Here is a 17806-nt window from a genome sequence, read left to right as displayed (position 1 = left end):
GCACGGCCGCGATGTCGAAACGCAACTGGTAAACCGTTTTAGGGAGCCGAGAACCCCAATCGATCGAATTTGATTCGGGAGACCGGAGATCGCGCGCGCTCTCCGACGTCATAGTAAGCGTCCGCGTCGCGGCGACGACGAAGCTGGGTTGGGGAGTGGGGACGGTCTCGGCGCACTTGGAGACTCGCCATCGCATCGCCGAGAACAGGCCGATATATCATTTTCATTCCTTCGGTGCCGTTCGCCCCGTTCGCGTCGTCGATACACCTATATCTCCTCACCTTCGCGAGGGTGATCGCGTAAACACGCGTATAAGTGAAGGCAAACGGCAACCGCGTGCGGACGCACTCGTGCGCGCGCGCGCGCGCGCGCGCGCGATAGGGCACGCACGAACACACGCACGCACACACGCAGCAATCGCGGTCGCCGCGATAGACACCTGTTGCGCCGCCGACCTGAGCGCAGTCGACGCCGAGCAGTCGCGGATCGCGGGTCCGAGATTCGTGATCCCCCGGGTTCGTGTTCGCCGAGTGAATTAACGCAACGACCGATCTCCGATATTTTCTGAGAGGTGTTCGCGATTTCTGTCAACTTTTGAGTTTAGCGAGCATCTTTGGTATCGTGTTTCCAGATACGGTAAGCGTTGGGAACTCGTTTGTAATAAACAACAATTCGAGTAATACAGATCACATAGTTTTCTGTGAAACCGGTTTATCGTTTTGCGTTATACCTCATATCACTGTTAGATCTCAAAGGATGAAAAATATCACTTAAATATTAAAGGATTGAAATTTAAACCAATATATTGAGTTAAATAGTATTTCGTTATTTTTAACTGTCCGCATGTGTGTCAAAATTTATTACTTTAACACAAAATAATAATATTTTAACGCCAACGGTTCAGTTAAATCAACATTAATTGTTTCAGTTAAGTTAAATTAGTGATATATTGAGTAGGAGCAGTGACGACGATTTCCTATAGGAATGATTAAAAATGACTCAATTGAGTATAATTTGGCACTAAATAACATGCGTTATAATTTTAAAAGTAATAATGTCACAATAATAATACGACGCACGTTCCGAAAGAACATAATGTCTAAAACGTATTCGAAAGGTTCATGCATGTTGTTAAAGTGTTTTACAATGTTTCTTAGACATTACGTTGCCTCTAAATATTGTTATTAATGGTGTGGATAATTGATTCGATGATATTATAAGTTTTTATTGTATAAAACCTTGCAAATTATATATATATATTCCCGGTATTTTTTATTTCTTCGCGTATTCAAATACGATAATAATTAATAAAAATCACACAAGTTGCACTTTAATCATGCGATAATGATAAAGCAAATTTTGTAATTAGCCATTTTGAGGCGTCCAATGGATTGTCAATAATATAAATGTCATTCGTCATAATTGAAGAAACGATAATATAGATAATTCATGCGTCTTGTGTGGGATCTGCTCGATTACACTTGTACACGGAGAAAATTTTATATTAAATTTTACTATGCTGCCGCACCAACTGCGGACCATCAAGACGCCCAAGTTTAAATGCTATTATAGTCTTAAGTAAAATTACTATGTCCATAGCATTTAGTGCTACGATCATAGCATTATTATAGCATTGAATGCTATGATCGTAGCATTAAATGCTATGGACATAGTAATTTTACTATAAGACTATAGCATTTAAACTTGGGCGTCTTGATGGTCCGCAGTTGGTGCGGCAGCATAGTAAAATTTAATATAAAATTTTCTCCGTGTATTGATTAAATTACACAATATTAATTCAATATGCATATAACATAATTAGCTAAAGTCCAAGAAGCAAAATAATTAATCATGCGAATAATCAATTTCCAGAATATATTCTTTACTGATTAATAAATAATCAGTTGGAAGTAATTGCGCGTTTTTTTAGAAAACTTTGGTCTCAATCACACACAGTACGGAGGTCACGCGTTATCCGCGCGTTATCGATTCAAAGATTCATATACCTGCCTGTGATTTACTGATAAAAACATTACTATATGTTCTACGTAATTATTTATTTTTTGGTATATAATTCAAGTGTGATAATAATGAAAATTGACAATAATTAAACACCACAAGTTGCAGTTTAATCACGTAACCGAATTATGATGACGTAAATTTTGTAATTAACCATTCGTTTTGGGGCTTAATGGGGGATCAAATGAATCTGAATTGTCTCAATTGTTATTTATCATAATTAAAAGAACGGTAATAAATCGTAGATGTTTTCACATCTTATTGCTTGGAACTTTAATATATCTTGAACTTTTTCAATATGTATGCGTATAATATAACCCAGCTAAAGTCCAAGGAGAAAATTAATTCTTATAATCCACATATTACCGATCATATATAATTATTCTCTATCGATATCACGAATGTATCACGTATTTGAACAATAACAAGAGATATAAGAGTACATATGTACGCGTGAAAATATATATCTTGATAAAAATTTGCCATTGTTGATACGGTTAGATATACATATATATATATATTTCTTCTTGTAGATATAAAGACTCCAAACATCTCCTTCAAATTCAAAGAAATCATCTGCCAGCGAGACTCAACTGAAGAGACACTTACTAAGACAATTGTTAACAGTGCTCAAGCAGTAAAAATGTCGTTGGGCTTGGCGGACGATCAGAGATTTGCATTAATGAAGGTAAGTCCAGAGATCCAGAGAAAAATAATTTATTATTGTTTTCGAGAGCTTTATTTTTGATATTATTTATTATTGTAAGTCCAGAGACATAATTAATTCTAAAATAAAAAACTCTCTCTCTCTCTCTTGTTTTTGCTCTTGCGGGAACATCAAAGACTAATAAAATATCGACATAAGCACATTTTTACTACATATATCCTTTTCTAGATATTCTTATAAAAAATAATAAACGATAGATTGAAAAAAGATAGATTTTCTGTATAAAAAAGTGACGTGTATGATGGACATTTAACTAAAGTATATAGGTATCGATGTAATGATATCTTTTTATCGTATTAAGGAGGTCACTGCGGCAAAGGTTAGCAATAGTTTCTTATCAAACAGACCAACGTTGTGCAATATTTATTCGTTTATTATATGAGTTTAATCATTTTTGTATAAGTTTTAACTTATATGTTTTCTTCCTCTTTTCCTTCATTTCTAATCTTGATATTCCTATTTTTTTAAATATTAAGATATTACTGTTGTTGAAGAAGACGAAGTACAGCCGAAACGTTCAATTGTTTTCAATATATTCTTAAAAATAAATTAGATTTTATTTTAAATCAATATTCCTATTTTGCTCGTATTTTCGTTGACCGTTGACTTTCTTACGATGTTATTTCGCTGTTGACCTGTTGACGTTATTGAGTGTTGATTTTTCTATTAATCTGATATCTTTTTAAATCTCTTATTTCTCCTTCAGAGAGAGAGAATGAAAGATATATTTCGCAATTATATAAGTAATAAAAGAGTTTTCAAATCTTTTAGATTTATATTAAACTAATTTTTTAACGTAATGTGTACTATTGACAGAAAACATATATATGCCAGGCAAGAGATAAATATATTCCGCGCGCGCGCGCGCGTGCTTAATTTTATTACGAGCAAAGCGAATGTCATCTATTTTAATATAAAACCGACGGATATATACGAGTAATTATTAATAGAAAAAATTAAATAAATTATTGAAATAATGTTCTACTTTTCAAAAAGTATAATACAATAAAATCTAAATAATGTTATTATCTCTCAAATTTTAACAAACCGCGAAAGTTGAATGATTTAATGAGTTAATATTAATCGTATATTCGCAGTGAGTATAATTAGCACTTGCAAACTAACAAAGCTATCGCTTTCACTTTCTTTTGAAGATATAAATGAAATAGGGTTATTTGAGATATTACAATTTTTTGTTCGTTATACTTGAGATGTTTCTTCGTGTGTCTGAGAAACGAGTAAACATCGATAATCATTAAATTTTTTTTTTGACATCAGTAGCGGGATTCTGTAACTCCTTAACGACAGTTTCGGTATCGTTGCGCAGGTATGTATGGTAAGAAAGCTGCACAACAATACCGAAAAAGGAGTTACAGAATCCCTCCTCTGACATGACTAATTTATTTTATTAAACGAAGAAATTAACATCATGATACCACCGTGCTTACAGAATACGAAAATAGTATATTGTGCACCAAGGGGAGAAAGTAGCGTTTTTCGAATTTAATCTGAAAAAGCTTTTGACCCGAGGTGCACGCGATATTGTTCACAACACCTTTACGAAAATGTGCCTATAGAGAGGGGCGAGAGTGGCCAATAGCCCGCTATACCGGGTGGAAAGTATCAATTTTTTTCTCTAGGGAGAAAAGTAAGCCCTGGCGTGTGTGAAATTGGCCACTTTGCCACTTTCGCCCCTCTCTACAGACATATGGAAAGTCGAACTTTCCGTGGAGGTGTTGTGAAAATAAATATTAGAATTTTATAAGTTTTTTCGAGGGTATAATTCGCCGTTAAAAAATCTTTATGTTTTAACAGATTGCTAAAAAGAAATATTGCCGATATTCTTGATGAAAGAAATTACGGGCAGTGGTTCGGGAAAGATTTTTTTTCAAGGGGAGCAGGTTAATCCAGCTTTACCGACACGATTTCTCAATAGGGTTATAAAAATTTCGTTATACGCGATACGGCAAAGACTTCAGTGCGCGTAGAGAGATTGCTTCATTCCTCTCGCAACCTGGTGATCATTCACCTCTGATATCTGGAACGGGTAGTAAGCAGCCGAGCACTTATTTCAAGCAGCGAGATGCAGCGGATCGCGCGAAGAGATCGGCGATGATATTTTCCGATTACGCCGGTAGTAAGAAAAGAGCCGTCGTCGTTTCGATCTATGATCTTGTTTCAATACTTACTTAACTTCTTTCTTATACATCGATCAAAATTCCATAAACGGAAAACGCGCAGAAAACCTGTTTCTCGCCAGTTTTGACGGTTCTCTCTTTAAATTTATTACGCCTCTTTCATATTAAAAATGTTATATTATCATCTAATTACCAAATCAGTCACAAAAAAAGAGTAGAACACCTTGTACGTGACACGTGTATTGAAAGATTTATTAATTGCCTATACTTTAAATTCGTCTGACACCAATCAATGTGACCGGTTAAATTAACCGTCGTTTTTTTTTTTTGTTGATCGAGAGGAAAACGTCGCGCCGGCGCCGTCGGCGACACGATGACACTTTCATCTGTTATAATGTCCGGAGACTGTCACGGCCCCGCGACTGAAGACAATCGGGCACAGGCAAATCCCGCGGCACACTTTAAAAGTCCTCAATGCATACGTAAAAAATCCGCCGTCTTGAATTACAACATCGGATGCAAACACATCGGGCGCGAAAATAAACGAAATGCTTCTCGCGGTGTGCATATGCATAAAATGACTTTTTCCTCGGCTCAGTCCGCTCGGATGAGGTAATCGTGCAATGCGAAATGTCGTGGAAACGTTGTAGAAATTTGCAACAAAAATCATTGGCTTGATGTACGAGGTAGAATAAGCACGAAAATGGTTATGCAGAAAGAAACGCAAGATCTAATAAATATACTGATTTTTTTTTAAATAATATTCACTTTCACGCAATTTACTGAAGCATCTTTACGACTAATTGTAAGATCTTGGTATAGTTTATAGAAATTGTGAAACAATTAACGTTAATGCTGAATAAAAGATTATTATTATAATTAATAAAACTAAATAAAATTTTATAATTAATAAAATTAAACGTCAAGGATTATCCTACTCGTACAAAATGCGAGAAAAAATACTGTATCTCTGTTCCGCTCTCTGTATATCGGTTCCGCTATTAGTGAGTTTCTACTGCTGTTGGTCATGACGGAGGTCAAAACATGCGCGATCCTTATTGAATATTCGATGAACCTTCCTAAATATACGAATGTCGTTATAGCAATGTGAAAGTTAATATAGTTTTTAAGCTATCTTTTTGGGATTACTTTTTGCAATTAAAATAAAATAGAAAGGATCGCTACTATTTGATAATGTGTGCAGGATACGATTAAAGCCTACATTTTTTCCGATTAATACTAGTCACGCTCGACGCATTATGGGCTATAGTTGGCTATACGTTCGAAACGGCGAAGAAGAAAGAACTGTTCGCTCGTTACACGATCATCGAGCACCTACGCAACAATACGATTAACTGTAGCCGACGTACATACAAATATACTTCTCTGTTGATATACGTACACATATATGTATATACGTATATATATAGAGAGAGAGGTCCGAATTATAAATATAGATAAGTTCAGATTTTTTAAGAAAAGGAACCGGTTTACTCGATAACGATGACGTATGATAAAGCAATTCCGATCCTCTCGCTTCTGTCTGGATCTTTATTTTTTTGTATGCTAAGAAATGGGATCGGTACCATAATAACCTTTTTATGACGCAAGAGATCGGCATATATTTCCACCATATCATACCGGTTATTTCATGCAACGTGTAATGGGCTGTTTCGCGAAGAGATAATTGGCGATTTTTTAATCGAATAATTAGTCAGATTTTCTAAGAGACCGAGACCAGCTATTTCTAAGAGGAATTTTAACCGCTACTATGCCTACGCTTTAATCTCGTTCCCAACTATCAAGTTTCTACTAAAAACCTATATTTCACTCTTAAAGATAATCTTATCTTTCTTTAAGATCTATCAAAGATATATATCTTAAAGTCGAGACGAATTTCGTTACTTCTTTACAATGATATTTTTTTTGCTATACGTTGTATTTACTTTATATCTTATATCGTAAGCCATATAAATCAATAAGTATTAAAATGTTAATGATTGTGCGAATAGTTTTATTCGCTAAAGGAAAGATTCACATTGATTGAATTGATGATAAACAGTATGCATCAATATTTATTTTCTTTTTTATATTTCATATTTTTTATATTTTATATATATATTTAATATTTCATATACTGAGCCTTTAGATATATTTCTTTTTTACCTTTAGCGTGAATATCCCATCATTGTGTACATATACTTTGCATTTTCCATTTAGAACGATATTCATAAGTAGATTCATAGATTCATAGATAGTCGATCGTTTCAATGCACAGTGGAAAAAAAATATGAAAATTTTTAATTTTAATTTGTAATAATTGCTATATATCTGCACAGTATATAAGCTAAAGGGGAAAATTAAAATTATTTAGAAAAATCAGCTGAGTTGTGAAAAAAAAAACAAATCAGTATGCACTGTGTAATTACATCCTCGAACCGGTAAATTACATCGGATGCTTTTAATTGTCTCCAATTTTAAAAATTGATGTCTGTCAGTTTGTTAACGTAGGTACGCTGTCTCGCGCATCACTCGATAAAAAATAAATGCAAACTTTTCTCCATAAAAAGAACATATTCTTGAAGATAAATGACATATTGAATACTAATGAAAAGAGTGATTTTAATACTACGACCAAACTGTGCTTTTCGTAATTTCCTACGTTTTCATATCAGCGAAAGTAGATACTTCGATTACGAGACGAGTTAATGTAACAAGTCCTTCTCTCTCGCGGAGACAACATTGATAATTACAGGAATCGACGAGGAAGTTTCACTTCCTCGCGTATTCATACGTTAACGGTACACAACCCTTATAGAAATTTAATACTGTAAGTGATTATTTGGCTAGTAATTAATTAGTAGTTACTTATTTTGAGTATTAAAATCATTAAAAACAGTACTTTTAATACTCGAAATAAGTAAATAATTAATCACTAGCCAAACAATCACTTACAGTATTAAATTTCTGTAAGGGAAGGTAGGAAATACGTTTCTTGAAAGTTATATAATTGATAATTGTGTGCGGAAAAACCTTGGCGTTGACGTAAACTACATAAAGCAAGATAAACGAAGACGATATGCCGCTCCAGAAGAATAAATAATGAATAATGATGATAAATAACGAAAACGTATAAATCTTTATATACTGTAAATAAACAATGTATAAAGCTTTTCACAAGCACATGTTTTTACGTAGACAGAAAAATAGCTATTTCAGCTATATTTGCAACGCGCACGCACGCATGAATGGATAAACATGCATACACGATGCATATATTAAAACTATAAATCACGCTAAATCGTAAAATCGCGTTTCAAACAATAATAATGTTTGAAATGATCGAACGTTTCAACAACAATAAATGTTATATGTATAATGCATAAAAAGTAAATAAAACAAGTCTATAATTTTCTTTCTTCTCTTTTTTTGTGCAGTTCCGGCGGTCCGTGCAAGACATCCTGCAGCCGCACCACGATGATCACTTTCTGCTTCGCTGGTTGAGAGGTATATGGTCTCCTCCCCCCCCCCCACCTCCTGATAACCATAATTATCTAATACCATCTAAGGCATGCTACGTGATTTCGATAAATGTTGTCCTGTATTATATGTATACAATGCGATCACGCGCATCATGAGAAATATTCACGCAAAGATTAATTGACGTGACGCCCATTGTCTTTTGTTTGCTTTCGTGTGTATGTATGTATTTCGTAACAGTATTTAGCAGAGTCATTAAACCGTTTTGAAACAGAACTACGATAACACCACAGAAACTCGAGATTATCAGTTATTAGCTATTTCCAGAACTGTAAGTCACGCAAAGTATTGCAAGACACACCTAATACTGTCAATGAACAATGAAAACGTTCTTAAACGTATGTTTATATCAATTGCATATTTAACTAAAATTTTACTTAAATAGGTCAATAACGCAGTGATTTTATGCTACATAAATAAAAAGTTTGCTTTCTTCTTTTTTTATGTTGTCGCATGTATAATATTATTATTAATATTTCATATCAATACTCGCATTCTTGGTTCAAATGATTAACAAATTATATTAAACATTGTAGATATATATATAAAAAGCCATATTTTTTTCCCCGGATAATCCATCCAGCAAACACCAAGTAACATGCGACTCTCTCTTACGTGCTAATTTTAATTTCCTGCTCAACACATGTGTTGTATATGCATTTACATTGTTGAGTAGGAAATTATAAGCGGGAAAACTTATAGCATGTAATTGCATGTTATACTTGGTGATTGCTAGGAAAAGCGATAGTTCTCATAAATATATCATAAAATATGACATTGTTTGCAATGTAAGTTTAAATTAATTCATTATTCATTTCTTTTAGCGAGAAAATGGGACCCTACCGCGGCGGAAAAAATGCTGAGAGACGTAAGTAAGAACATTAATATTAAGATATCGCAATTGCATATCTATATTCCTGTGTTCACACATTTCATTTAGTATATTTTACATTACACGGTCTTTGGGCGCCACGCCGCGCCGGTTACGTATTCGACCTCCGTTCCCGTAGATTAGGCTCGCTATTCGCATTAAGTATACGAAACGCAAGCGAATCCAATTGAGAAAGTCTGGTGAAACACGTTCCGGATACGGTCACCGAGTCTTTAAAATTTCTCTGCCACGTGAATTACTCGCGAGTCAATAAATATTAACGCGGCGTAAATTTAGCGAGTCGCGTCACAGCTCGCTGAGAACTTCTTTTATCGTGTCTGGATAAGATCTTTGTCTATTTTTATTGAGTAAGCTCTATTGATAGGAATTGAATAACAGTCAAGAATGACAAGAGATGTCATCTCAACAGAGATGACAATATATCTTCGTCCGATAATAGACATGTTATTTCGAGAATAAATTATATATAAATTCATCATAAATTAGAAATTAAACAAAGACATAGAGACAAATATAAATTTCGCGAATTATTCTCTCTTATAAAGATTCTTTGATTTAATAACGAGGATTAATTAATATTAAACATGTATTACACGTTCCGTATTATATAATATGTTTTGCAAGATAATATTTATTAATGTAAAGATAATTTAACCATCTTCTCTTACGTAAATAACGGCCAAATAATTCGCTAACACCAATCAAAGTACAATCACAGTTAAATCCTCGCGCGAGTAAATTAACGAAACTACCTTTCCGGGTTTCGTATCGGACGTTGAAGATATATGATTTGCCGTCGACAGTTTCGCTTTTTTTGCTCTCGAAGATGTTTTATATGAAATAGAAAGTTGTTCTCTGGTACACGTGCCATTTTGCAGCTCGAAAGTAATGTGCCGATTCTGTGAAGCACGCTCGCGAAGTCACCATCCGTATTCTTGTAACGAGAAGTTTCACAATGATGATTGAAAACCGGGGATTCATAATGCGGCTAAATATATCTTCCGAAGTAATTTCTTCAGGAAATTACCCTTTTTCGCTTTCTATTCCGCGTGAAACCCTGTTATTCCTGAAATCCGTTGTCCCGTAAATTGTGAGAAATATTTATTTCACCCGCAGCACGTATTCGAACATCTTGGACTGACTAAAGTCCAACGGCACCTGCTATACCGTAACATACAAACCTACAAGCTGTATTATTCTATACAGATATTACACATGCGGAACGTTAAAACAGCACCGAACAATAAGATTAGTTTGAGTTTCCGTCACAAGTATAATATTTGGGTGAACCAATTATATGATGCTTCTTATACTAAATTCAATAATAATTTTATACTATATTTTATACTAATAATATAATTTTATGCTAAATTTAAATGTGTTCTAGTTTATTTACATTATATAGTTTTACAGTTTATTTACGTTACGATAATCAAAGTATTTTAAGTGACACATTAGTTACAATTTTATAAAATTTTATTTTTTTACTAATATCGCCTATTTGTTTTTCATTGAAAATGTAACACAACGCATTTCCTGTCATTTATCATCTCTTTTGAGTGAGTCCAACTGAATAACTGGACGTTGACATATTTGGTTTCCGATTAGCTTGTTATCGTTTTCCCACGAGAGAAATTTAACTTTCACAGCAACGTGAATACGTTCATCTTTATAGAGAAGAAGATTTCATACGAAAGTATTTTTTTAATACAAAAAGAAACATTATATTGTATTTTTTTAAATTTCATGCCGTTGTACAAAAAATAATAATGTTAAAAAAATCTCTTAGATTTTAAAATTTATTAAAATCTGATTAAAAAATAAAAACGACAGCATGTATATACATTAATGTTACATTTATATATATATATATATATATATATATATATATATATAAAACACTAAAAATATTAAAGATATATTATGTTTATCAATGTAATATAGCACTGATAATTTTAATTACGCCGCATTATCTTCTTCATTATCCTCCACTGAAATGGCAACAAATTGTTTACGGAATAAATTTATTCACAGTCGCTAGAATGGCGGAAACATTGGGACGCTGATAATCTGAGTAATTGGGAAATTCCTGAAGTAGCAAAAACTTATCTGCCTTACGGATTAAGCGGGTTCGACAAGGATGGGGCACCAGGTAAAGTCTTTTGTTACAATCAGTCTTTGAATTATAAATTTGCGAATTGCTTTAATTGTTGTTACGTTTATGCCGTCATATTTTCTTGAAACGTTACATTTGTCGATATTTATCAATAGTGTAAAAAAAGAAACAAGCGTAGTAATTTAACGAAGAAAAAAACACAGAGACTATTATTCAATATAAATTACAAAATATTAAAAAATTGTATTATAAGAGAGAAACTCGAGAATAATAATAACAATCGAAACGAGGGGCACGTAATCGCGTATTATATTAAACGAGCAAACATTCTATTAATAAATTTCAAAGCCATCAATATAATTGTAGTGAAAAGTCGTCGGGTACAATATTATTTACAAAACTTAGATGTAACAATAGAATAATATCTTCCTTAGGGAGACTTCTACTTTATTCAACGTAATAATAAACCTAACACATTTTCGGGCCTGAACGCAGGTCTCAATATTTTGGTAAAGAATCCGCGGCCCAAGGTCTTGATTCAACTTTCAAAAGTACTTTTCCTCTATAAGCTAAAAATATAAATAACAGGTGAAGACCATGACCACAATTTTGTACTACTTCGAAAGGTGCAATTCTTTTAATCCTTTTAATCCCCCCCTCTCCTCTCTCTCTCTCTCTCTCATGGTGAGGAATATCGTTTTAACACTCAAATACTCATAATTTTCTAATGGAAAAAATTATTTTATTATTCAAAATTAGACAATACCATCTATTAGCTATTGCAAATTTAACGTTCATTACATCAAACAAGTTTTGTTTGTTAGCGGTGAAAACAATTTTTATTCAAACTTTATTTCTATAAGATTACAAATCTGAAACCGACGAAGTGAAATTATCATCATTTAATTGTGTCGAATTTTTGTTGTTGTATTTATTATCAAGGTAATCATTCAATATTTATTTGATATTTTTATGTTATAAATATAAGAGCTATAAGAGAAGAGATAATAAACAAAGCAAAAAACTTTGGAGTTTAAAAGAATTGTAACATTTGACTTGGAGTTGAAGAGAGAGAATTAAAAAAACTGTCTTGCTTATTCTTTTTTAAGAATTAATTTATATATTTTATTATTCTCTAAAAGTTTATACTTATCATATAATATTACACTCTTTGTAAGGCTATTCAGCAATCCCAGTCGAATTCCGCTACGTTGCTTTTCTCATTAAACTTTTAACATATAAATGTAGTTACGCGCGCACGCGCGTATATATTTATTAAAAGCAATAAAAATATTTTTGTTAAATTAAATTAACGTTGAAAATTTACATTGCATAAAATTATTTTGCATTTATAATAGATACCTACATCATTCTTTTGCACACAAATCGATAAATATATATAATAGAATATAATATATATGTATATATGTATGTTATTTTTATAGTGATCATAGTACCATTTGCCGGTCTAGACATGTACGGAATATTACACATAATAACGCAAAAGGACTTCATCAAAGTTATGATAAAATTGTTAGACGCTTATTTAAACTTAGCCAGAGAGCAAGCCAAGAAGCATGGCCAAATCGCCAATCAAGTGACCGTCGTTTTCGACATGGAAGGATTTTGTCTTAAGCAATATTTGTGGAAACCAGGTAAAAAAAAAATTTATATATAATAATACATGCCTATACAACCCAATGGGTGCAATTCGTCTTATTGTTACCTGCCGCTGTCTTTTTTTATCGTTTCACCGTTACGTATTTTTGCAGCTGGCGAACTGATCATCACCTTCATCCAAATGTACGAGGCAAACTATCCGGAAATTCTAAAGATGGCCTTTCTGATTAACGGTAAGTTTAATAAAATATGATAATCGTAATGCGTTAGCGCGATTTCATTTAAATTTTACCACATATCCACGAAATAGATGCGGATATTCTTTGATCCATTGTCTGCCTTAAAAAAACTGCTTATAAAATACGAATATATAAGTAAATAAAATATATATTACAATATATATATAAAATATATTAAAATTTTGATGTTCCATATTATGCCTATTTAACATAACTTTTCATTCAGGTCCTATGGATCACCGATGAGCCACAGAACGGTAATTGCGTTATGCGTGAAAATTCCGTATTAACTACGGATATTATAAAATATTTTACGATTCCGTTTCTCTTTGTAGTCAAAATACTAAATAATTTGAATAGCTTGAAAGCCGACCGCTGTGACGACCGATTCAGCATGGAATGTTAATGCTTATTCATTTTCTTCTTTCCTCTTTTTTTATATTACTTTCGGATTTTCGTTTAACATATGATGAGTCAGCATAATAAGAGAAAGACTATTACGATTATTATATAAAAGATCGTAAATTTTGCTTACGATACGTATTACGTTAACAATTGGCTAATTAAAAAAAATTTGAGAAATAGAAAGAGGCGCTATTAGTATATGCTATATATTGTTACAGCCCCAAAAGTCTTCGCTTTTGCTTTTTCAATTATCAAGAAATTCATGGATGATTATACATTGTCGAAAATACAAATCTACAAATCCGACCCTGAGAAATGGAAACCGGCAATTCTTAAACTCATACCAGAGGATCAATTACCTGCCCATTATGGTGGAGCACTAACAGACCCAGATGGCAATCCAAAATACACGTCAAAGGTATTAAATAAATTTCTTAAAAAATTACGGCATATACCTAACACATAGAATATAAAGTGTGAAATCTTCGATAGAACATGTGAAATTCTATATGTGATAAGTTTAATCGCTCCTGGTTGAAATTAGTACCTCTCCTCAAATTTTCATTTAAGAAAACTAAAATCTCGTTGAAGAATTCGATCTTTATTGCGAACTCTTGCATTTCGCTTGCTTCACACATTTATTCGTTTTGGAATAATTAATTTAATGATAGATCGGAATTGTTGCCAGATCTGCCAAGGTGGTAAGATACCTAAAGACTTGTACACCAAAAATATAGAAAAGTCAAACGAGGATTACACTACCGTCGTCGTTCAAAAAGGAGGAAAGTTAGAATTCGATATTTCCACGCCCGAAGTGGGTTCCGTTCTAAGGTGATGTATCTCGCGATAAACATGTCGAGAGAAAAAGCTTCTTATTTTCTCAACTCATATTCTTATATTCAGTTGGGAATTCCGAAGCGAAGGTCATGATATTAAATTCGGGATTTTGAAAAAGGACGCGACCAATGGTACGAAAACAGAAGTTATACCCATTCGGAGAGTCGCATCCCATCAATCGGACGAGATTGGATTATTAACTTGCGAAACTCCATCGACCTGTAAGCCCATATCGCTCGAGCAGCACTCCAATTAACGACAATGTCATGCATCTAAATCTTATTTGTTTCAGATTCCGTTGTTTTCGACAATACCTACAGTATGTTAAGGAATAAGAAAGTTCATTATTCCGTACGTGTATTACCACCGGCACGAAAAGCGATTATACAATAAAGTGAAAATCCTTTTAGGAAATTTTTAATAACATTAGTTTCGAATATTTTTACTCATGACAGATCAAGTTAAAATGTTACGGAATTCGTGTAGTGGAAGGATGTTACGCGTTAGGGTGTTATATTCGTTTTGTAGCAAACTTAGATATAAGGTGAATTTTTTGTAATTTATAGATTGATCGCATTGTTTGATTTTGATTGTTTATTTGGCATTTCCTTCGCTTTCCTTATTTTCTTATTGCTTAAAAGATTATGTAGATCTTAATTGCAATAATAATTATGGAACATATATGAATGCAAATGCATAAAAAATTAATCCTATTATTTTAATTTATATAATTTTTCTTCATAGTCTTGATATCTCTTTTCAAAGCAGGGTAACGGAAAGAATGATTATTGTTTAAAAAGTAGATATATAATACATCATATACGAAAATGTAGTTTATGTATGTTTATAATTCAATATATACAGGATGTTTCTTAAAGAGCGCCCACTAATTGCATAGCGCTACTCCTCGTAAAAAATTGAATCGAGAAATTCTGAATCTTTTTCTATGTTTAATAAAGCGTAAGCACCGCTTCGCCGCTATACTATCAGACGGCTTACCGACGTATCACCCGACCAAAGAACGGCGCTGATATTGGATTGACTTTATTCAATAATTACTATAATACTTTATTAAGCACTATAGAAAAAAAATGGTTCAGGACTTCTTATCTTTAAGAAACATCCTGTATGAACTTTTTGTAAAAAATATAGAAAGACAATATATATATTAAAAATATCTTTAGTCGTCTTCATCCGTTAGTAACATATCGATAAGCTCAGGTTTCAGTAATCGATCACCTTCTAAACGTTTCTGAGTCCCCCATTTAGCCAGAGTTGGTAAGACTTTCAACTTGGTAACAGGATTTGTCCTGAATGGACAATTCGGATCTTTCCAACTAGGACAGCGTATAAAAGATATTTTTAAGTTTTATATTTTGTTATATTGTATTTTATATGTTATTAGATAAGAATTAGTATCATTCGCGTGATAATTCGTATATAAATAACACAGTCGGCAGATACGAAACGTCTTATTTACTTACAATGGCCTGTCCCCAACCTCCACTGTCACTAATAATGTTCCCTCGGGTGCTGCTTCGAAACCTTTTTCAATAAATGGCTCAGCTGAAATAAAATAGAGAATAACTTAAGTATACCTAAGTAAACATACCAGTTTAAAATATAATATCAACATCAACACACATATTTGCGTTATGTGTATACTCCTTTTCTGTATCATACACATAAAAATAGATAAGAAATTAGTGATTCTCAAATTGAATCAAGATATCCCAAAAGATATTCCAAACATGTTTCTCTCAAACAAATTTCTTGATAATCTCATGTTTGCGTTTTGATAGAAAGTTCCTAAATAATGAATAATACAAAAATCATTCTAGAATCTAGATAATCGATTGATTTTTCGACGCTATGAAAATAGATATGTCTTATATGCTGTCATCATTTCAGCTGCGTTCTAAAAATCTACAGTGCATGTGACGTGAACTATAGATTTTCAATATTGGCAGTGAATATCAGAACGTGTAGCCTTCGTCGTTAATCAAATCTCATTTCGTTGTTTCAAACATTAAAAAATTTGAATATCGCTGATATTCGATTCAGTTCCAGAACACGCACAGTGGTCAATGGAATATATCATTCAAATTAATTACGAAACAGCAAAATTCTCGATTTTTGCAATTAATCTATCACACTTTACCAGCAGATTCCGTTGTGGTTCTGCTGGTATTCCACCAATTAAATTTACAGCGGACTCTCTGCAAAAATTTCGCCTCCGACAAATTCGGAGCTCGGAGCGGACAACATACCACATATTCGAAAAGTTAGGTTAGGTAGGTTATATGTATATCTCGACGGTCGACACGCGCGAGAGAGATCCGCTCACCCTCCACGCAGTCCGAGCACCAACTCTTGCCGGTGTCCTCCAGCTTCGTGCCGGTGTACAGCACGTAGATCGGCGTCGTGGCTCTCAGGTCCTTCACGTATTCGAGAAAGTTCTCGTATCCCTGCACACGATGAACCATTTTTGGCGAGTCGGGCCCGACGATCGCGCCTATAGGACGAACGGTAAACGCACGTCGCACGAAATACGAACGCGTATGAAATTCAATCGCCCGTAGGAGGTGCCCTCCCCCGCCCACGCGTTATTATCTCCATTTATCCGCGATACGAGTGTGCCGTATCGTCGCCCCGATTAACTTTCGGCGCGATAACGATAACGGATAATCGAAAACGCGCGGCGTAGATGTCTTTAGCAATTCCCTTATTAAGCGAAGAGGATAATCGCGATCGCGCGCGATTTCGCAAAATTGCACGATCCGCGCGCGATCTATGTAGGCGCTACGCGTGCCGCGTGCCGCGTGCCGCGACGAAGACCTTTATTCGAGCGTCTGACACGCCGTGTGACGCATTTTGCGTTCCGAGAATCCGATAACGGCTCCCGGAAACAAAGGGAGAGAGGAACGAAGCTCGAAACGTGGCACTAAACAAAGACCCCGCGGAGAAAGACTGACCGATGCTCTTTTTCAAAAGTCAACGAGAGTTTTTCGGATCCTTTTTTCTTCTTCTTCTTCTTAGGTTTAAGGGGGATGCTGAAGCTGTAGCTTTAGGATCACCTATGGTTCCTGCCTCTAATACGAGATCAATACACGGCCAGTGTTTTTCAACTTAAAAAAAATTTTTCGTTCGGGTGGAACACGTCCGAACACGTTAAAACACGTCCGAACTAGCGCACGTTGGGCGAATAGAGTTTCGGATCCAGTCCCTTCTAGCTGATGAACTTCTCGCATTGTTCACCTTTCCTATTTTTTT

The 17806-nt window shown here is 34.1% G+C and overlaps 2 protein-coding genes across 3 annotated transcripts; one reads left to right on the top strand and one right to left on the bottom strand.

Moving 5' to 3' along the window:
• Positions 1-12: 12 nt before the first annotated feature.
• Positions 13-16001, top strand: LOC143900552 (SEC14-like protein 2). 2 transcript variants are annotated; one of them, XM_077412030.1, is made up of 11 exons: positions 13-28; positions 2553-2707; positions 8322-8391; positions 9249-9292; positions 11351-11468; positions 12878-13087; positions 13205-13285; positions 13915-14114; positions 14385-14527; positions 14600-14754; positions 14826-16001. In XM_077412030.1, the coding sequence occupies exons 2-11, from the start codon at positions 2663-2665 to the stop codon at positions 14924-14926; spliced, it is 1167 nt and encodes a 388-aa protein (XP_077268156.1). In that variant the 5' UTR covers positions 13-28; positions 2553-2662; the 3' UTR covers positions 14927-16001. The 2 variants fall into 2 exon arrangements, with proteins under 2 accessions (XP_077268156.1, XP_077268155.1); XM_077412029.1 differs by lacking the exon at positions 13-28 and adding an exon at positions 203-636.
• Positions 15304-17359, bottom strand: LOC143900561 (thioredoxin domain-containing protein 17). Its single transcript, XM_077412053.1, has 3 exons — positions 16881-17359; positions 16018-16099; positions 15304-15870 (listed from the first exon to the last, which is right to left on the bottom strand). The coding sequence occupies exons 1-3, from the start codon at positions 17017-17019 to the stop codon at positions 15714-15716; spliced, it is 378 nt and encodes a 125-aa protein (XP_077268179.1). The 5' UTR covers positions 17020-17359; the 3' UTR covers positions 15304-15713.
• Between the last annotated feature and the right edge of the window lie 447 nt (positions 17360-17806).

The sequence above is a fragment of the Temnothorax americanus genome, unplaced genomic scaffold (assembly GCF_048541705.1).
Source record: "Temnothorax americanus isolate GAGA-0224 unplaced genomic scaffold, ASM4854170v1 Scaffold3, whole genome shotgun sequence".
NCBI lineage: Eukaryota > Metazoa > Arthropoda > Insecta > Hymenoptera > Formicidae > Temnothorax > Temnothorax americanus.
The sequence above is the reverse complement of the archived record's forward strand: the minus strand, read 5'-3'. Positions and strand labels throughout refer to the sequence as shown.